General features: G+C 37.8%; 2 protein-coding genes across 3 annotated transcripts in view; both read left to right on the top strand.

Moving 5' to 3' along the window:
• The window catches only part of LOC110374337 (uncharacterized), a 35376-nt gene extending 29085 nt beyond the window's left edge, over nt 1-6291 (top strand). Inside the window, exons 6-10 of one of the 2 annotated variants that reach the window (XM_021332009.3) lie at nt 247-370; nt 721-826; nt 1364-1741; nt 3188-3395; nt 3781-6291. In XM_021332009.3, the coding sequence (XP_021187684.3) occupies nt 247-370; nt 721-826; nt 1364-1741; nt 3188-3395; nt 3781-4042 (1078 nt within the window). In that variant the 3' untranslated portion in view covers nt 4043-6291. The remainder of the gene's footprint in view (nt 1-246; nt 371-720; nt 827-1363; nt 1742-3187; nt 3396-3780) is intronic. The other variant, XM_021332015.3, reaches the window with a different exon arrangement.
• The window catches only part of LOC110374954 (large ribosomal subunit protein eL24), a 215331-nt gene that overhangs the window by 25363 nt on the left and 166829 nt on the right, over nt 1-23139 (top strand). The gene's annotated exons all lie outside the window — the stretch shown is intronic.

The raw sequence follows: 23139 nt of genomic DNA, 5'->3' as shown, positions 1-23139 counted from the left end.
GTTCCTATCTCACTCCAGAATTTTAACTTAAAGTAAATGAATATTCAATGAGCTAGGTTCACCGACAGCATAAACGGTCGTTTTTCTTGAAACGACTGTTTTTAACTCAGAAAATTTAGCGTAAATTCTAAACAGTTGTTTTAAGAAAAGTGATGTTTATGTTGTGGGTGAACTTGGGCCTGATATATATATTTTTAAGGTTATCTCCTCTGTAGTCTGTGTATGCAATGGTATGTGTGTCGGCAGTCCGCTGGGAGCCCTGGAGGCGGCGGGCAGCCCGCGCCTGTACGCGGCTCGCTGCCTGTCCACGCAGGCCAACTACGCCGACACTACCACCAAGTCGCCCGAACCCGCGGACGCTAGCTCTTCGGTAAATATTAATATTAGTTCTTCCACGATTAACATAATAAACTACAATACATATTGCAAATACATATTGCAACACCCAGACCACAGCCAACAAGCATGTTCATCACACAAATGTTGATCGTACTGGGAATCGAACTTTCCCGGGAAAAAGATATCTTTGACATTTCCAGATTCAGCTGCAGATGACAATGCAGTCTCCTCTGAGTCAAAAGCGTGTCACAGACATCACTTAAAAAAAAAAAATGGACCAAAAAATTCCGAATCCAACGATTTAAATAACTGATTTTCGAAAAACAAATCTCATTCGTTAATACAAATTTCGGGTATCGATATTATTTATCACATTTACAGGCTATGGTGCAGTGCGTGTCTAGCAGTGAGCAAGATATGGCGGAATCGCGTGACCACGCCTGGCCCGTCACACGAAACGATTTCAATTCCGACACGGACACGCAAAGTAAGTTAACTGCGTCTTTACAATGTTCTAGGAAAAGAAGACACGTGCGATCAAAATTTCCATCTCCCATAGTTCTTTCTCCCCTATATAACCCCTTACACTTAAATAGTACTGAATCAGCGGCCACGGTTGTGCCACCACCGAAGTTTAAAGTCCCATACAAGAAATCGACAGAGAAATTACGATAGTGTTCGTCACCAACATTTTTGGCAGTGCGTTTAACATTTAAATAACTAATTTAAATTGGTTAACAATTCCATTAAAATAAACGTAAAGGTGTCTACACACCAAAGCCGCTGAGGCCGGCGGCAGAGCCTGGCGGCCCAAGCCGCCGGCCGTATTTTGTACAATCATGCCGCATGATTGTACAAAATACGGCCGGCGGGTAGACACCTTTAGGCAGGCAAAGATGATATGTATTAAGTACCTATTTGCTTCAGTTCGAGGATATAGCTATTGCGCAAGTGTCATTATCACTCTGCGGGTAGGGTAACGTCATGTTGAAAATGTTATATGTACTTACATTTATATTTTCAGGCATGATTTCAAACACGCCCATGATGCGGCAGAGTCGTTCGCACAATCCCGTAGAGTCTACTGACATGCACTTCAACCAAAACATGAACTCTTCGCCCATGAACAACCAACAAGTCATGCCGATGACGTCTAACTACTATGACAGAAATCAGGCCTACAAGAGAAAGAACGATTTCAGCGACGCTCCATACAGACCCGACAAAATCATGCGGACTCCTAACTACAACATGGTACACGGACTACAGAAGGAAACAGATTATGAATCTATGGGTATGACCTCCCCAGATAAAACACAGTCAAGACATTTCCCCCTTTCTGGCACGAGCTCTGACTCTCTGCCGAAAGTATTCGATAGACATAACATGGGGTCTGGCGATGGTAAGTCACGTTTTAATTACCTTCCTCCTTGCTATGCTTTGACTCTTTGCTATGTGTTAATTATAATGCACTTTGCGGGAAATTCTATGTTAGCTTCTGTGTGCTCAATTGATACACTTAAAATCATTTGTCTCATTCACAGCTATTTTCTTTCTACAACAGAAAATATCATAATGTTGTCACATATTTCCTTGAATTATTGTTGGATAAAGACCGGAGTCAATAAAACTAATTGGTCTCATTTTACTGCCATTTCAATAATAATTAAAATTTCCTTACAGCAATAATGTAAAAGAATAATCTTTATTTTAATAAACTAAAAATTGTACAAATCCTTTGTTAACTTCATCTAGAGTTCCCTAATTTCTTGATCTAACTTATTGCATACGTATCAGATGTGCGGCCATCAAGTTTACTGCCTCGGTACTAATACGTCCAGAACCATCTCACGCTTTAGTCACAGCTAACAAAATTCAAAATTTACCATAATGTTGTGTCTTGTATTGGTTTTGGATTGACTCTCTGCAAGCGGATTTACTAAATCGTATATGTTTGTAGAGTGTTCGTCAACGAATACGTCTTAATGATGTGTATTGTGGTATATTTCAGCTTCTACATAATGCGATACTATTGGTCATTGGTTTTCTTTTGGTTGGGTTAATACAAGATACAGCTGTTAATAAAGGGTGTACTGGAAACTAATCAGAATGAATGAGTGACGTGCAGCGTGCGAACGTTCTCACCGGCTTTCTGTCGCTTTCCATTGCACCACATTCGAAGTAACAAATTGGTTCACAAATTGGGATTCCATTACTAACGCATCATTGTAAGCCATCATCATTTCATCTGTTCATCATTGTAAGTAAAGCACATGTTCTCATTACTACGATCGCGTACCTTTCTTTCGGGTGTCGGGAAAAAGTACAGACTTTGCCGGTAGCTAATTGTATGACTCCTTTTTAATGAAATTCAGCTGTATTGTATTTTTTCCTTGTTCACCTTACTTGAAATTTCTTGACAATAACATAATAGCTGACCCTCAAATGCCAATGTCGAATGCCTTTCTGAACGCTGTGTCAGCCGAAGCCGAGCCATTGGTAACAAATGTGGTCAGTATAGAACCACCAACCGAGCTGTTCATGACAGCTCTGCTAATTTTGATTTATTGTTGCCATTATAAGACGGGCTTCAATACAAATGGCATTTAAAAATCAAAATACAATAAGCATTTGTTATTTTTGTGCCGCAGCACTCCAACAAGGTAACTTTAGTTGCTTTAATTGCGTGACGTGGCACAAAGTTTGGCATTGCTATAAAACTATGGTGGGTTAATAAAAAAAAAATAGTTTTTTTGATGATGGGGTGCCCCAAACGTGGCAATAGTGAGGTATACGGCTGGTCCGGCCGTGTCGGCGGGCTGGTGCTGAGACGGTGGGCGGTGTGTAGATGAGCGGTTCAGAGTGGGCGACGTGGTGTGGGGCCCGGCGCGCGGGCACGCGTGGTGGCCGGGCTCGCTGCGGGCGCGGGCGGGGCGCGGGCGCTGGGCGGTGCGCTGGTTCGCGGCGCAGGGCCGCGCCGTGCTGCCCGCCGCGCGCCTGCTGACCCTGTCCGACGGGCTCGACCTGCACCACCAGGCCAGCACCAAGCAGCGGAAGTGAGTCCGACCACATCACTACACCTTCATTGCGTCTACCGCCTATGGAATCCCCCGCCACTCTGTTTCCTTCTAGCTACACCGACGAGTCTTTAAGTCGATAGGTTACCTCTCTAGGCGAGCGTGTTGACGCGTACGATTCATTCATAAAATATAAATAAACCTCCACATTCCTTATGATAACGTTGAACAACTTAGTTCTAATCCCGCTACCCGTCATTATTCATGTGCGTCTCGAAATCTAATCGTGTTCGATACATTTGTAATATTAACCCAACCTGAGATTTTGTTTAATCATGTCGCGCAGTGAGGCTGTGAATATCCACAATACGGAGTTATTTACGTAATGTACAGGCCATTAAACATTTACCGTTTACGACAACAGGAGTAGAAAACTGAACACCTTACTGGAGAAAGCGATTCAAGAGGCGATGGCGGAACTTGATAAGAGAGGCGGCAACTCGGGCGAACGGGACGACAGCGCAGAACCGACCGACGATCTCGATGACGTCAGCGATGTGCCGCGCCATACCAAGAAACACGAGAAGACGAGGAATAGAGACAAACATCACAAGAAAAAATCAACGAAAACCACGTCAAACCCAACCACTTCGGGTGATGGCGCCAGACTGCGCAGCTCACGATGACGGCCCAAACTCTCATCTGCTCTGTAAGCACCCCCTGTCTTGTCAAGCCGGACACTCAGAACAATTTAGTTCATGAAACGATTCGTTTTGCTTTCGGCCGGTAGAGATTTGTCATAAGCATCATAGAATAAACCTCAAGAAACTATCCGTAAGCATAACGAATTGATTCTTATTTATAGGAACCGGTTATAAAGTCATGTCCGTTGCCGTCGGGAACTGAAATAGTTAGGGTTCTTTCAAAGTGGACGTTCCGTGTCGATGCGGCAACCGTGCGGTTTCGATACCGTGCCGTTTGTCAAGCCGCGCGGTTGCCGCACCGTCTAATTTGAAGGAAGCTTAGCTCAGTGTCCAGCTGATTGTTCAGTGCGCCCTTTGATTCGGTGTAGGAATTTGGTACAGAGTCCGCCTTATTCAGACGTTATGTAGATTTAAATATTATAAAATATAAAGTTATTGTAACGCGAGATCTAAAAGTTTGAGACTGGATACTTCGGATGACGTAACAGAAATCACAAAAATAAAGTGGTTTATTTGCAAAATAAATTTCATCCCTTAAAATGCATCACAACGACATTTCATTATACAATTTTAATTTATAGACATTAGTTAGAACAATGATGTTGAGATTCATTATGTTAAAGACTCTTGCTTTATTTCCAGCTTGTATATTTAATATACCGTTCAGTGATTATATACCATTCCGTATTACCTATCGTTTAATTGGGATCACTGTATATAAGGTTCGTAAAGTTTGTGTTCTAAATGTGTCATCATTGGATCAAAATTCCTTCTAGACGTTAGATGTTCCTAAAATATGCAAATTGTTATATTTCCATTCTATCGACGAGGTAAGCAGTGATTTATCACAGTTTGATATTAAATTATAAATAAATGTGCATTGTTTAGGTGTTGCGATCATGATTTAAAATCATCGTTGTTTCACATTATATGTATTAGGGTAAGTAAAGGTCATACTTTAAGTAGGTTTCTCTCGATATTAAAGAAATTAATGAAATTCCACACCCGTCATCGATGTATTGTACAATTTTAGTGAACTGTAAATTGATAAGAAATTATGCTATATATCTTGTAAATTTTATGTGTTTTGTTAGAAAATAATAAGTATAACATGATTTCTAGTCAAAATATTGAGCATATTAAAATGTAGATATTATAGATGAGATAATTGACAATAACACTGGCCTGGCGAGTGTCGGCGCTCTGCGTCGGCATTGTTTCGGTTGAATAATGAATAAGTACAGTACATATTAGTTTCGACATTGTGCTACTTGTTTGCGTTCATAATTTTATACTTTTGTTAATATTTTAGTAATAGTCAATGATACAAATTATTTAAATGGGAAACAGAAACGAAAACATTTTTGATAAGATACAGTCAGATTTTTTATCTATACATATAATTATTGCTATGTTGTGTCGTAGAAAAAATACAGCAGACCTATTTATACATTTTGTATACAATTTTAATAAAGTAATCTTGATTATTGTAGGCCTACATATAATACGGAAATAGTTCTCATGTAATGAATGGCATTGGACGTTTGTGTTACATCGATAGTAGGACATCACAGCGACGATCATGCGTTAGCGCACGTTTAGGAATTAATCTCATCATCTCATTTTGTTCTGTTTTATTTACATAAATTAAGGATATTTCTAAGTGTCGCTTAATTGATAAAAACATTGATTTGTGGTACAAGGGAGATTATTTTAAATCATTTCTAAAATGCTTTTTAATCACAATAATTTTTAGATAAGACAAAGTTTAAAAAATCTAGGTAATGTTAACTAATAGGTCATGCAATGAGTACATTTTGATAGGTAATTTGTTATCAACAGTCATTGTTAGATTTATCAATGTGCAAAATTACTTTATGTGATCTTTGGATGTCCGATGAATATATCAAGGAATTATCATAGCTTACTGTTTTATATACCTATCGTATTTTATCGTAATTTAGGGATTCCACTTAAATTTTTCCTAACTAATAAATGTGACTCCAAATATCGACATAGTATTTAAATGTTAAATGGATATTGTTTATTATATTATAGTCTGATAGCACTTCCCTGTGAGATGGTATTATGTACATAATCTTAATGTAGTTATGTATAGTATTTTATTTCAATGAAATTAATGTTTTATAGACTAATATACAACATAAGATTATTTATTTGTTTTGCTGTGTACATATTTTTTTCAATAAAATGTACCTGTTTTATTTAAACGTTTACTTTGATTTCCATTCCCCTTTTGATACATAGATTAGTGAATCGACTTCACTTTGGTAATTTTGGCAGTAAAAATCCCTTACCTACTTCCTACGGATATCATGACCGGAAGAGTTTTTGTAGCTAGATAGTGAAGCTTCCCAACAGGGACATAATTTTTCAAATCGCAGACAAACAAAACATATTTTCTTTTTATTATATTAAGTACAGTAGTACAGTTAAGACTTGTACATCTACCTCCTATACTAGGAGGTATCAGTTATTTTTTAAATATATATTATTAGGAATATAGTAGTTCTTGTATATAAATCGTCGGATATTAAAGGAAAAGATTCGGAAATAGTACGTAAGGTACACGTTCTGGTGTAGGTAAGTACTGCTTTGGTTTACAAATAATAACATTCTAGTTAGAAAAAAAGAAGCTCATTCACAACATTCTTCGAGCGTCATCGATAGTCAACTTTTCGTGTCTGTGCGAACGAAAATTGGCGAATGGCCAAATAATTTCGGTTTTCCTGTAGTATCTGTGTGTCAGCTAATTAGCTGCCAGCGAGCCTGAAAATACTTATAGTTTCCGCCTGCGGTTTGAACCATTTTCACTTCGTGAAGTGAAGTGATCTACCTAATTAGCAAACCTGAATAAAGTAAGTAGGTAAGTAGCACATACATTGTAGGTACGTACCTTGGATAAATGCACAATATCTACACTGTTTTTTTCCACATCCGTACCTATACTTAATGCAGAAAGTCATTTATTTAACTAACTAATTTTTATTTAACTAAGTAATTCTTCAGCTTAATTGGCAACCTATAGGTAAATAAATAATTATTTTTAATGGAGTTAACTATTTTGGCATCTATAAAAACCATAGATGTAGGTACAATATGGACATATATGTATGAGGGTAGTGTTAAGACCATAAAGTGGCTATAAATTCCCACGACACAATTCGGTTAGTAGGCAAGTTGGAACATTTTCTTGGCCATTACTCGTGAACTGGTTGCGCTATGGGCCGTGCAGTTATAGCTTCCACGACTTATTGACGCATCCAAACTTTGGAGCTGCTGGCTGTGCGCTGATGCTCTTCCCAGTAAGTTTGTAACGAAGTTTTAATAGAATAATGATATATTCATGTAGATAGGTATAGGTATTCACAAAATGTGGGTAACTATCTAATTTGGACATTGTATTGATTCTTAAGATTAATTAGGTTCTTGGATAGGTACTAATGGGTAGGTATATCGGATTTTAAGATAACAAACAATACTTAAGGATCTTGTAGGTTTGTAGGTACAAAAAGATACAACTCTTGCAAACGTAATCTCGAAAATTTGATATCATCAAATGGTGAAGAAGATCTACCTACACATCTGCCACATAACAAAAGCTGCATTTTGATAGTTGCATAGTCTAGTAGATAACTAGATTCATACGGGCGAAAATCTTCATGACTATTCATGAGAGAAACAGATGCGAAATATGAAACGTTGAAAATGATTTCAACAGTTATACGCCTAGGTCCCGCGGCATACAATATTGCATTCAGTCCGCATGCAACATATTTGTATTTTGCACATCACGTCGGCCTCCTATTCAATGCTACACGAATTCACATAAACAAACAACATTCTATGAGCGAGTGCGCGGGCTAGTGAACTTGGCGCCTGCAATATGTTCGGATTACAAAATAATATTGCGTTTCTTTCCTAGCAAACTACACATTTTTCGGATGACTCGCTGTGGAAATCTGGAACTTTGTTTGTACCTACCTACTTAATATTTGTTGTCTAGCTAACCAAAAAATCCCCGGTTAATTCATGCAAGTAGATAACGATAAGTGGTTATAGCTACTTTTGATCTACTAGGTACCTAAGTTATACCTAGGTGTGCAACCATTTTTATGAGTTTTTTGGTGTTTATTTACAAAGGGCTCCGAAGCTACTGAACCGATTATCTACACTATGCCTGGGTGACTTCTAAAAGGATAGTTATGACTAGTCGTTTACAAAAACTAAAATAAGAAAGGGTTCATGTTCTTATACAAAAGTACTCAGTGTCTACTCTCAGATGTGCCGATGTACAAAGCTGGAGCTTACTGACACGCTATTGTACTTTCCTGGTTGAAAGCACAATAACAGCCATTGTTGAGGCGATCAGGGACTTTGTGATCCACTGTTCTAACTCCCCGACAGGGTGTGTAGTTCACGCTCCGTCTCATAGATGACGTTAACAGTACTAACTGTGAGCTTAACAGAAAACCGTTTCAAAATTGGATCGGAAAAACGGCGGACCCCGTCTTGACAAGATGGTCAATTGGTCATCCATTCGCAGACCGATGGTGACAGGCGTTGCTTAACCTTTTGATCCATTGTACCGTGCTTCTGTAAAAGTCAAGTAAGACTAGAGCAACAAGGGAAGTTATTTCGTATCTTTGAGAACATTTTACGTGCGGTGATGTGAGAATTTTATACTTTCAATATTACGACGACGTGTCTGCTTTTGAGAAATTCTATTTCCGCCAAGAGGATTAACAGGTGACGCTGTAAGTGTGTGACGCAGAAATATTGCAGAATTTGTTATTTTGCAGTAGGTGAATAAATGAGGTGAAAACCAATTTACCTAGCTATGAAGATTTTCTTTTATTATAAATAAAATATTAAATTAAAATTTTATTTTCATCAAAAGGAGATACCTACAGTAATAAACCTGCATATCAGTATGCAAACCAGAGATTCCCACCATTAAGTAGGTATATAAATAAGTAGACACTATCACACTACTATAGGTACACCTGTAAAATTTTGGATTGATCGGAATAATCTACGAAACAAATAATGGTTCCTTCCTTAAAGACAAACTAACTGACCGGGGCTATTTATTAACAATTTAGATGTACCTACAATACGGATGTATCTGTATATATCTCCTCACATATCTTTTCTCATAGGCGCTGCCGAGAGCAGAAAATCGGATCGCCATTAATCTGGCAGAGGCCCGCACGGCCGCACCGATCGCAAATGAATGGTCATTGAAATGAAGACGTATGGACCAAACATATCACTCGGACATTTTATTTCATTTGCCATCTGCTGCCCGTCTGGGATCCTTACAAAAGACGTTTGTTTGCCTTAACTTAAAACTACTTTCCGTGAGGCTAATTCTGAACTTTCCACCTTGCAACATTTTTCTTTTCAGTAATTGCACGAAATGGTCGGAGAGTTGCAAGTTGCTGCAAATGTGAAGTGTTGAGTTTAAGGCGTTGCCATGAAGTTGATCTCTAAGGAGGTGGGTAGTTTTCTTTCGCTTTAAAGTCTGGTTTAAATTAAACTATGAATAATATATTTACTCGTGAAGAAATTACTTTATCCATTTTCTAGTTGATAGGATAATATGGAAGCCTTTTTCATGAAGAATAATAGAGTATACAATTCTGCCTACGTAAGACTAACATTTAGTGAAAACTGAAACTATTTCGAATTCTCTGAAGGCTACAATTTGTCTGAACTATCTGTCTGGCATCCTAAGAATCACAGTAAATGTAACGTGTCTGAGTGACGCCCACCAAACCTTGGAATAACTTATAAATTCGTCACGTTTGTTCGCTGGCATTCGGTAAGATTGTGTACTGGGAATACCTACTGTTGCCAACAGTTCTCATCATGTGGAAACAGAATACAAATATGAAACCATTAGGTACCGTTCAGGTAGATGCGAGGATATAAGTAGGTAGGTAACTAGAACTTTCTTAGATTCATAAAGAGCTTAGCGATATCAAAAATCTCTAAGTAAGTAGACCGGCGACTGAAAAAGCGGCTTGGATAGGATTTTGTGAAAAAGAATATTTCTACTTATAAATATTCTTATTAAACCAAAAGTTCGTTGAAATATTCCTCCTTTGTTGTTAACATTGGGATATTTTCGGATTCTCTATAATGAAAAAGAGTTTTGGTTAAAATAAAAATGTTTATTTACACCACAATAGTAAAATTCAGATACACAAATGAAAATCAGCATGCGTTAAAAATAAATTGACTACCATTTTAGTAATTCACATAAAATTATGAGAGGTGGCCCTTAGACATACCTATGACCTGTAGTGAACTCTCTATGTTTATATAGGTTGATGACCTGGAATCATTAGTTAATTGATGTTTAACTGCCATTTGGTATAATATGGCGTGCCACTAATCGCATGTTAATATGGTTATCGAAATACATTAGATGTCCATTTGATGTACATTTAAGCAACTGGCTGATATCAAATCTAATCTGACTGATATTACTAAGGCATATTTTTTTAATCCGAAAGCGACTATATTACAATACATTGTTTAATAAAATTAATTGGTAGTACACGGCATGGCTGCTATTAGGAATTTATCAGCTGCATACAGCTTTAACACATCGTCAAGTCATTCATCAAACTGTATGTAACATATCACGAGTGTTACTAGTACTGGTGTGCCATTGCGATAATTTATGTGGCTATCACAGTGGTGTCATGTCACGTTATCCAGTGTGTTAGCCTACTAAAGGACGGCGGCGTCGCGCCACAAACCGACTGCACGATAAATGGCACTGATGCTGATCGAACGACCGCTTATACAACTACAGTTTACTGTAAAATACGAGCCACAGTTGCCGAATCGACGATCAATAGTACCTATTGGTCTTTACTACTGCTAACCCACATATATCACTTTTGTGCACAATCACTTAGAGTTATTGATCACTGGGTTTTGGTGTCTTTCTTGAATTTATTGTAGTTACATCAATACGCTCGCTGTATGTTTATGACTGTAGCATATAAGAATTGCGAGTCATGAATGTGCTACGAAGTGCTACGCTGGCTACGACGTAGACTTGTAGCATATTCAATATTCTTGTTCCCCATAACGCTACATACCTACATACATAGTTAACAATGATAATTTATTTTTAATTTGTTTTAAGAATAGGTTACTGCTACTTTTATAGACAACGTCTAACCAATCTTCAACCATCGTCTGACCAAATAAATAAAAATAACTACTAAAAAAATTTTGGTGACATTAAAGTTGCAATGTGGCATTATAAGAAATCTCACGAGGGAAGTCGTTTGAGTTAAAGACGTAGACAGATATATAAGTAAGCACATTCGTCGTGTAGATGCGTCATTCGTCGTGGGGAGGGACGTTATATCAGCAGACATTAGTTTGGCCCCTAATGTGGTGTTGCGCTGGTAGTGCGTTGGCAAGCGCAGCGCTGTCGATGTCTCCGGCCGAGATTTATCTCCCGGGCCCGCCCTCCCGGCCCATTCGCATCGACTTCATTTCAACACAGACGATAGACTTTCATTTTACTTTTTCTGTTATACACAGATAAATTCAATGCTGTCAGCTCTGTAGAATACCAGAATCGTTAAGAAATAGAACGAATTAAACAGACGCTTTCAATTTGGAAATGAAATTCGTAATGTTTTCCGATATTGCTGCAAAGCGGCGAGCGCGCGAGCCGTTGCAAAATTAATGCGACCAGAGGGAAATATTTCACGATAGCATCTCTTTCAAACTACAAGTTTTTCGCTTGCAGGTAATTCCTATTTGAAGAAGAGAAAAACTCGTGAAGGCGTGAGATTTTATAGTTGTCTGAGCAAGGAGCTAGTCTTGTATAACGTCATGAAAAAGTCGTAAATGTTGCGTACTGGTGTGTACGAGTGAAATTTTCTACTTGAGCAGGCGCGCGATCTACGGAACATGCAAAATTTTATGAGGCCTGCCTCCACTCCACCCGGGTCTATCCTCTTACGTACGGTTTCTATTTTATGACTTCTACAGTTAAAGTTATGGCTACGTGAGGTGGGAATCGAATTTTGGTAAATGTCGTATTGGATACGTCAATCCATCCGGTGGCACGTATGGAAATCGAAAGGTTTTGAACGTACCTTGGTAAGTTCTTAGTAAGAGTGCCGACATTTCCTTTTGAATGTAAAGTAAGCATATAAGATTTTAGGATTCATACGTTAGTTGTGTTCATAAAGCTACGATGTTACTAGACAGCTGGCTGTCGTTGTCTGGCTTGATGAGGGTAGCCGAAGGTCATTATTAGAAGTGAAATGCTGCTACATAATATATGTACTCAGATACCTACTGGCTAATGAAGACAAATACATAATTATAACTTTACGGAACTTTAAGGAACTCCTGAAATTACCATGTTCTCAAAAAAAGTTTTGCGTTCTCAAAATAGTTGTGTAGGGGAGAGTGGGGGAATTACGGACGCGGGGTAAATACGGACTAGCAAGTATCTACTCATTCAATCCCCCCCGCAGCAGCCCGGTGCTGTCATCTGTTTCTTTCCACCATTTTAGTGCCACGCAAAAACTTACGACAGCCGGCTGCGCACAGTTTCAAAGGTAGGTAAAATTTCAAAAAAAAGTGAATATTGATCTAATTTTTAGTGTTTTACAATTCGAGGGACAGGTCTGTATATTAAGTGATGGTAAAAAGTGATATTTTCTATGGATAGGTTTGTCAATGGAGTTTGAATCGCCAATGTTGTTTTTTTACGAAACGTTTCATAATCGACAAATTTCTCTCTTTGATTTAAAAATACCCAGTTAGGTTAATTGCGGACAAGCCTCGTGGGGTAAATACGTACGTCCGCAATTACCCCTAATTCGATAAACTATTATGAAATTAATCAATAACTACTCATTTTTAAATGCCTCGGAAATATATGTTATAAGAAAAAAATCGAATCATTACAAAAAGCTGTACAAGAAATAAAAAACCCGTGGATAACTTTTCGTCAGGCGGAAGAAAAATATGGTATTCCCAGAGCTGGGTATTTGTTTGACAAAGTGAAAAAGGGCAGTGTTTCTACAATACCAAAGAGAGGATAAAATCCATTTTTAACGAAATGCAAGAAAACTAACTTAAAATCTTGATTAGAATGTTGATGTTGAAATGTTGATTACTTTTGCATTTATTGTCAGGAAGTGATCCTCCCACCGAAGACTGGATTATGTGTTGAAAGTGTGGGTAACAAGTGGGCTCATGAGAACTGCACTGCAGGAAGTTCTTCTAAAGACTTTGCCAGTGATTTTGCTAGGTCCACCTAGTCCGTAAATACCCCATGCTGTCCGTAATTAACCCAGGGTCAGTCCGAATTTACCCCGAGGGCTACGGGTAAATACGGACTGACAAGGTTTTGTTTTTGCTAAAAATATTATATTTATTGATTGGTCTCGTATAAAAAGTATAATTGATTTTGTAGACAAATAACTAAAGATTGATAATTAATAAAGACAGACTGATTATTACTAATAGGACGAATGTTGTGCGTTATTTCCCTTCAGCGTCCGCAATTCCCCCACTCTCCCCTATTTCGAAATAATACCTACATATTTTGGAGTCGTGGTGGCCTAGTGGGCAAAGAACCAACCTCTCGAGTATGAGGGCGCGGGTTCGATTCCAGGTCAGGCAAGTACCAATGCAACTTTTCTAAGTTTGTATGTACTTTCTAAGTATATCTTAGACGCCAATGACTGTGTTTCGGATGGCACGTTAAACTGTAGGTCCCGGCTGTCATTGAACATCCTTGGCAGTCGTTACGGGTAGTCAGAAGCCAGTAAGTCTGACACCAGTCTAACCAAGGGGTATCGGGTTGCCCGGGTAACTGGGTTGAGGGGGTCAGATAGGGCAGTCGCTCCTTGTAAAGCACTGGTACTCAGCTACATCCGGTTAGACTGGAAGCCGACCCCAACGTAGTTTGGGAAAAAGGCTCGGAGGATGATGATGACCTACATATTTTACATATTGTGAGGATACAATATATGATGTCAATCATATACTTACACGTTTGTGAATCAATACACTGCCTGTGTCTGCAACGAAATTGAAAAATGTAATGGAATGAGAATTGACTGAAACCCGCATTTGTATCCGTACCAACCTAATTATTATTATTGAAGTGAAAATTCTATTTGCATTTTCGTTCCATGATAAAAAGCTCGGTAAACGAATGCAGTGAATCGTGGAATCAGTGAAAATAGATTTCTGCAGTCAGTTGGTATATTGTCGCTCTATTTCTTTCTGCGACATCGTTAATAGTGGTTACAAAAATAAATAAAAACGATACAGTTGATAATAAAAACTCTTTTCGCAGAACTGGCAATAATATTGCTTTAACAAGAAAAACAGATTTAGGTAGAAGCACTATTTATTTTCAATTGGAATTTTCAGTACAGTAGTTTTCTTATTTAGATTTTTTATCATAAAGTTAAATCTTGTTCAGGCTAAACACGTGTTAAGCATGCATTGTTGTTGAGAAGTTGGCCAAGAGTGTAAAGTTAGGAGCACCGAGCGTTTACGGAGCAGTGTTTTACTGTTTGAAGCGGGGTTAGCAAACACCCTAAATAAGATAAGTAGACAAGTAGGTTTAGGGAACTATCTACAAGTTATTTACACATTTGACCTTTTTTCTTGCCTCGGGTGGCGGTTTTTAAAAGCTCAAGTAATGCTGCAAACATGTTAAAAAAGCGGAATTAAATAAACTAAATATCGCCTGGGAACATTGTAGTTTATTTAAATTTATAGGTAAAACTATTCATATATATATACATTGTTAAAACAATTGTTACTAAATAGACGAGGTATTAATAATGAACGTTGTTTGTTTTAGCACTGACAGATTTTGATTAGATATTTAATGAATGACAGCTTGATGGAGCTCTAATTGTACATTGATTAAATTGTCACTATGGAGGTATTACAGTGTTGTGTAAAAGCTACTACTGGATCATTAAAACTAATTGCGACTAGCTTGTTACGTCCGACGATTAAAACCGGCCTTTAAAATTGTGAGATCAATAGATTCATGAAACTCGGCGGTGTTTACTCGCAGTGAATTTCAAAAGCAATTTTCTTCTGAAGTATTGATAGGAAGGGAAATAATATTCAAAATGATCCGTAAAATTTTCTTTAAGATTCCACGTGCGTCACTGTCAAGTCACTAAGCGGATATTTATTTTGTGTTACTGAGTTTTGATATGCTTCATAAGCTTTAATAATATATCAAACAAATATAGAATATTTAAGACGCTGTTGTCGTACTTATTTCACAATGACAAGCACGTGTAACATCCACTAAGTCGACATTGTTTACAGAGTTTAACTTAACACCAGTCATTCAGTTCGCGTGTCCGTAAGTTCAGAAATCAAAATTATAATTTAAGGGGTTTTGTCCACGGGGCTAGCAGGGCCAAGGCCTGCCGGGGCTGCGGGTTGTTCGAAAGAGATACCGCGGCCCTGGTACATAAAAGGCCTATGACGGAACACGACGATTTTAGTCAGTAAGAGTCTGACACTCCCTCACCGCTGCTAACCCACAGCGGGAGGGGTCATTTGATGATTTTATGTCGCTAAAAAAAAAAAAAAAAAGGGGTTTTGTCCAGAAAGAATTTGCCAACCCCATACTGACCTACTGTCTTATAGCAAGATTAAATTTCTATGCATTATTTACAAATACAAGAAAACAAACATCATACATACCAGCAAGCTATCACAACTGCTGAGCAACCATTGCTAATCTGCATATTTTTTTGTTGGCTCAGGTAAATTGCCTAGCAAAATGCTTTGAACCAAGCCTACGTCTAGCCTTTACTAGGTGCTTATTATAATTCATGAAACAGTGAGCCGCATTTATTCAATACTTTTTTAACAAAGATGCAATGATTGTCCACTATATCTAGTCCAGATAAGCATACCAAACCATTCTCATTTTGTAGGCTTTCTGCCGCTAACCGCTACACTCAGAATATACAATTAAAACGAAACTAGGTTAACAATCACGTCCAAAGTGAGCTAATCCTGCTAATCAGACTTCTACCGTCACGAATAGCTGCGCTAAGTTTGGAGAACTTTAATCAATTTACATTCGATTAAAACATCAAATGTTTGCCAGGTTTTAGGAAACAGAATTGTCGGAGCGGCTAGTTAAAAAAAAGATTTAAACACACAGAGTAAAATAACTTAATTTGAATTAACTTTTGGAAAAGACTCTTCAAATTATAAAGTTAATAATGAGGAACAAATATTAAATGATGTTAATTTTCTATCAGCTTTCCTTTCGAATTAAAAATAGACGTCAATATGATATTTCCGCTTTTCGCCTATTTGTAAGTACATAATAAAGATTCTGTATGAAAAAACATCATAAAAATTCCAAACGCCATATGCGATGCGGAAAACAATACCGCTTCTTTCGTTACGTATATTTCCGAACAGGCGCTTAGTAGCAGTTTATGGAGGGACTATAGTGTCCATATTATCGGCACATATCAGGCGCCATGTGTTGCTGCAACGGCCGATCAATAGCATTGCTATGTGCTACTTTCCAAACGAACCGAATTCATGAGCCACATTGTACGGCCGCATTAAAGACTAGATTTAGTTACACACTCAGGCGCCTAATTACATACTCGTAACATCCCTGAAAATTTATTGTAGAAGTAAATCTTTTAGATTTACTGCTAATTACGTTCCTCGGTAGTGTTCCTGTGAGACAGTCAATATAACCCGGACTATATATTATTATTCTTAATTAGAAGTATATGGTGTCGAATTAAAGCGAAATTAGGATAGTCAGATTGCTTTGGGATTGTTGTACCTACTGTAATCAAGTGGAATGCTCGGATCCGGTTATGGGTGGTCGTGGTCTAAAAACATGTAATTTGGCGATATTGTACTCATTGTGGTTTATCCTTTGGCCTATCATTTGGTCAGGTTCCAGTTCCACTCCATTTTTTCTTAATATTGTGGCTTATTTAATTTCCCATCTCATTACTATAAAGAGGTAGCAAAGCAAGCAGTGGTAATAAATACCCATTTGGACGCTAAATGGTCTCTAAGTCCTCGTTAATCATATGCTAGTTGGGCGTATTGTCCTCTCACAGCTCTATCATTTTGCAATACATCATCATAAATCTTGTCGAGCTAGGCCGGAGTGCAGCCGCGCTTGAGCTTGCCCTCAATTTGAGAGGTCCAGGCTTGCGGCCGACACCTCCCTAACTGCCCCAAATATGTTAAATAGGCAATTGATTTGTTTATTTGTTTACTCTGCAGGCTCACCATGATATGCCAAAACAGTGCAGAAGCTAATGGGTAAATCGCATTAATATTAGAAGGCGATAGTTGTGTGTGTACGTGTTTGTTGCTTCTTCAAGCTCAAATGGCCAGACGGATTTTGATGTTTGGCAGAATTATAACTTAAACATTTAAATATTATTGACATATTTGAATACAATAATGTACAGATTTTGAGGTAAATAAAAATTTATTGACATATTTTATTCTCGGACGTGGATAGTTGTTCCCTCAGCCGAGTGAGTGAAACCGTTGATGGAAGCTAGTGCAAAATAATTCGTTTAAGTTTGATACTCGTAATGCTTCTTCTTTCAAATAACAACTTGTACAATTTCAAGGCAAATTACTTTTCACTTATTCAAAACTAGAAATACAAACCCCAGCAGTGTTTAGAGGTACAATTCTAGTTAACGTAAAAGTTAACGTTTCCTTGAATTTAATTATGTCGGAAGATTGGAGGAATCTTGAGTTTCCACAATTATGATGTTTACACAATTGTAGGTACTTTGTACGCTTGATGTCTTGTTCACGTTTATTTACCTGAATAACCACTATTTACAAATAGTGCAGTTTACATACAATACATATTTACCTACCTACATATATCTATATGTAGATAAATAGCGAAAACTTTAATTCAGCATGAACAAGACACAATGCCATTTACAATATGAAAAATAGAGGTACATAGTTTTACGATATACCTACCTACAAATAAAAACTCAACATGAAAAGCAATGAATAAATGGTAGGAACATATTTATAATGACATAGACGGTAGCATGGTAGAAAGTGAGCGAGACGAAAAAAATGGCGCGGTGCAGTGTGTCTTAAGTTTTCACCGAATTGGAGTTCAGCTCAGCATGTGTCAGTGTGGTAGAAGATCTAACGCTGGTATTCTGCCGATCAACGACGAACGGACGTCGAGTACACCAAAAGAAGATATTAAATCAAGGTACATAGGTCAGATAAGATGTTAATGAATAATGGTTCAATGTTCTGGTTTATAGTCCATAGATAAATATTAGTAATGTATTTATTGTTTTTAACAACAAACTTTTTTAAAAACTACTTACCTACATATTGTTATTTTTTATGCAGGTAAGATCTACAGTCATGAAAACTTTAAAAACAAGTTCTCACTTAAAGTGGCTAGTTTCCAAGATCAACATCAGGATCTGCACTTAGAAATCTAGGTGCTGAATAATAGTAGTTTGGTGAGTAACTACAGTAGCTTAGCTCACGTCTAGAGTAATACAGGATGTATTGTTGGAACCGAATACAACACTCTGTAGAACTGTTGGTCTATTACAATGTTGTGTTACTGCTCACACCGATTTAACTATTTTAGAAGAAAAACCAATTCATTAGACATGTTCTTTTTAGTTGTATATATGTATAAATAAGTTTATTTTTACGTCATGTAAATATCTAGGTACCTACTGTAATTCCGAAATAAAAATTCATTACTACTAACATTTATTTATGTTTGGGTCAATTTGCCAACTTTAACCATATATTTACACCGATAAATCGATGTTAAGAAACAACGAATTTATAGAAGTGTGAACGTGCTATATTTTAAATGTAATGGTCGGCCGTTTGGCGCGAATTGTAATAAATTACCTTACATTTATCCCACTCTCGGTTCAATTAATTGGCTGCGTGTGGATACCACGCTCTATGTTTGACTTGTATCGAAACAATTTTATCAAATTGAAAAATATTTTTGTGCCGTGTTTCAAAGTAATAAAAAATGGACACGCATTTCTTGGTTTTATTCGGATGACGGTTGACTAGGTGAAATGTTATATGGCATTCCCAAATATTTTTGGAATGTAGAATGGGAATACTCGACATTTTATCATAGGATCATTATAACAACAATTGCTATTTAAAAACATGCAAACTGCAGTGAGAGACAAACATATTTTTTCTGGAGTCGCCAGCGTCGCGATATCCCAATTCGTAAACTTGTGGCACACATAGCGCGACTCAATTGACTCAGCGTTTTTATATTCCCCTTATCGGTGATTTAGTTCAGGCTCTTTTCGCCTGTTAAATATAAATCTAACTTACGGATGTTGAAAAATCATTCTTCGCGTCATAAATTGTGCCGCACCAGCAGGGGTGGCTACAGTGAAAAATTGCACTCGCTGTGTAATCGCTGTGTCGAAGCAGAGGGTGCTAATGTTGCAAGTTAAATTTATCTTGTAAAACATTTATTATAACCGAAACTACACGCGCGACTGTGACTCAGCCAATTGAGCTGATGGAAGCTTGCAGCCATACTTTATGGATAACGGTTAGGATTCATTTTTAATGTAATAAAGGTACAAAATTTATCAAAGTTACTATCGTTTTATACGTGCGTCGTATTCAATCAGGTTTTGTTACGGCTTTTGTAAAATATTCGCTGCATCTGGTCGATTATAAATATTTTACGGAGTTAAGTTATGGCCTAAGATTTATACCCATCTACATAAAACCAAAATCATGTCTTAAAATATTTTAAAACATTATGGCAACCTCGTAAATGTTTATACAGCGTCTCGTTTGGCAGTAGCTGAGCGAACCAATCAGTCGGCTACTGAATGCTGCTTACCTCCAATGCAATTACATTACACGCACATTACGTTAAGTTTCCCTTTGTTTCCCCTCACGGTTGACTATTTTACAAGGAATGACAGCGCGAGCCCAGAGGAAGCCCCTTCAGACGTGCGGGCGCCTCTCTGTCGCCTACCCTTTGCGGTCTTACCCTCAAGCGAATTATAAGCCTACAGCCTTGGAATACTAAAAGGGACGGATAAAAATTCACCCCTTAGGTAGCCACATCTAAGCTGACAGACAACTTCTCCTTGCAACTACGAGACAAGGACGAAATCCTTAAGGAACAAATCAATCCCTCGTCTTACGGATTGCGAGATCAAGCGAACAGGTAAATAAAAATGGCGTACGAGTTCGCTTGTTGATCCTCAACTAACAATACAGGCTGGCAAAGTTGGGGATTTAAAACCCATCTGTATAATTTTGTGTGAATATGCCTTAGTAAATCGAATCGGTGTGATACGTTGTTTGTTTGCATTTAAATCTACATATGCTATTAACTGGACGATCTCAAAACCATGGCTATTATAATGAGACAGTTGTGTAAGTCACAACGTAGGTAAGTGCTTAATGACTGCTCGTTTGTGCTATACCTAGCTAGCGTAGGTTTGGTCCAAATTACGTGGAGCTCGCGGCCTATTTCCCGTCACGTAGACTGCGAGCAAACGAGTAGACACAGCAAACGAGCCGCGCGGTGCCACTTCACGGCGACACCTAATGTTGCCATGTCATTATTAGACCCCATTGTTGTTGTGTTGATAAGATCTGCATACTGTATATAAAAAACTACTGTGTTCTAATGATCATGTATGGTATGTAGATTAGTTCAGTCACTGTTCTTTTTTTTTTATATAGAATGATCGAGAGACAAAAATATGAATCGAAAGAAGCGATTTTGATTTTGTCCTACACTTTTATGGATCTACAATATGTCCTACCCATATAAATACAAATATATCTGCTGATATCAAGTTATGGACATAGTGCACCAACCTACCCTGAATGTAATGGACGAAGTAATCTGTTCATTCCTGAGTACTACTGCAATGCTATGTAGCATGAGCCTCTATGCCTTGCCTTTCATCATACGTGTTTTCCCACTGACACAATTTCTTTGTAAAACACTACTTTTATGAAGTGGCAACACACGAAAATACGGAGCTGGAATTTTAAGATGCGCCTGGAATAATTTTTAAGTTAAATTTCCCGGTGCGGTGCCTGTACGAGTATATCTTGAATGTCCACACTAAAAACTTTAAAACGTACTTAATGTTTTTCAGAAAAAGTCCATCTATACACAATTCGAGATAAATTCTCCATTCTTTTAACGTTGCGGTTTACTAGTGTAGGCATTGAGTCGCAAATAAAGAATTTAGAATTTATGGGCAAGTTTTTGTATAATGTGGGTACCTATTGGCAATTTAAAAGGAAAAAAATCTACTATTATTATTCAAGAATTTGAGGTTGAAATTCACTTAAGAGGCAAGTAATGAGTATTCTTGATGCGCTTGCACAAAACTAATTGGCTCGCGTAACGGCAACGAAATAAAATAAAAATCCATTAGGTGCACCGCTCCAGTGCCGAGACTAGTGTTGTTCAAATATCATAGCTCATTGGAGTTCAACTGAGCTATTTATGAGCTGTAAAAATGTCTATAAAGTTAAATGGGATTTTGGTTTTTACAGTTCGGTTTTGATTTGATAGAACACGAATGGAGACCTAACCTATTCGAAAGTGTTGAAGCAGTGAAGTGTAAACAAGGTAGCGAGGGGATCACTCAAATAAAGTAAACGTTGGGAGCAACACGTTTCAGGCGGCTCTTACTGGGATTACCAGTGTCGTATTAGCGCGTGATCGATAGTGTATCGTAAGCTGCAGGCCGCAGCACTAGCCGAGCGGCCATCTTGTCGGTCAGTCCTATCACGTACGTAACGAATGAAGGATCTCCGCAGCGACCCCGGCCCGACTGCTCGTCCGATTCCTTGCACCCTATTTAAAGTATAAGTTGCCAGCGTTTCACAAAACTGCAAATAAGTACCTACGACTGTACTTACTTCGTGTATCTACGAAGAAGGAATCATTTGACGAATTAATATCCTGAAACAAAAGTTTTCATGTTTCAGCAACGGTATTGGAAGCGGATCGTTCCAGGTGTCTTGAGAACTGACTAGGCTCTTCCAACCTAGTGAACTAAACAACAATAGATTTCATAAACTTTTGACATTGATTAATTACGTTTCGCACTTTATATCGCACAAAACTGGTGAACAAGATTCCAGATCTTTGCAAACAGTTCACTTGTCATGACATTTGTTAGATAACTACTTCCAAACTTCTTGATTAACATTATGGTAGTTGTATAAGAACTATTAATTTTCTTCTCGATATAGTTACGAGTTGATTTACGTACTCAACTATTAATCTTAAATAAAGTAAGTCTAGCCCACTAATTTACTGAATTAGGAACGTTACTAAGTTACTCAAAGTTACTTAGAATAATAAATATATGTACGCAGCCTTAATCTCAAAGATAGATAGGAGTTAAACTTAAACATACGAGTATATATGTATGTGCATGATTAGAGAGGATTATTAACTTGTACATACATGTCACGTAGCTACGCGTAGGTTGGTATGTACAGCGACACAGAAAATCACTCGAGACGGGATGAGCCGGCCCTACAATGACGTTAATCAGAATTCAATGGGTAATCACTGAATATGCAAGCGTGTGTAATACTACATTGTATAGGTTCAGTGTAGACATTGTACTGTTAGATGGTAGCCGCCCATTTAATTAGCGCGTGGTCCATTAGTGTAGGTCGTCCGAACAAATAAAAGTCGTATTATGAATAGCGGCTGAGTTGGAACTGTCACTATTAACGTGATTGCTTCCCTGAATGACGTGGTCGTGTGGTCCCGACACGTATTCACTACTTTCGGGGCTGTATTTATCACATGTTTGTTTGTGTTAGGGTCTCGGGAAATATTACTTTCCTTATGTAAACATTGTCTAGAACTTAACTCAAGTTTTGCACGTTATTCGATTGTTTGTAAGGTACCGACGTTCTGTGAATAGAAATGGGTTCAGGTTTTCTCTTACCTTAAG

This window comes from Helicoverpa armigera, chromosome 12, assembly GCF_030705265.1.
Source record: "Helicoverpa armigera isolate CAAS_96S chromosome 12, ASM3070526v1, whole genome shotgun sequence".
Taxonomy (NCBI): Eukaryota; Metazoa; Arthropoda; class Insecta; order Lepidoptera; family Noctuidae; genus Helicoverpa; species Helicoverpa armigera.
Note: the sequence above shows the minus strand (reverse complement) of the source record. Positions and strands in the feature narration are given on the sequence as shown.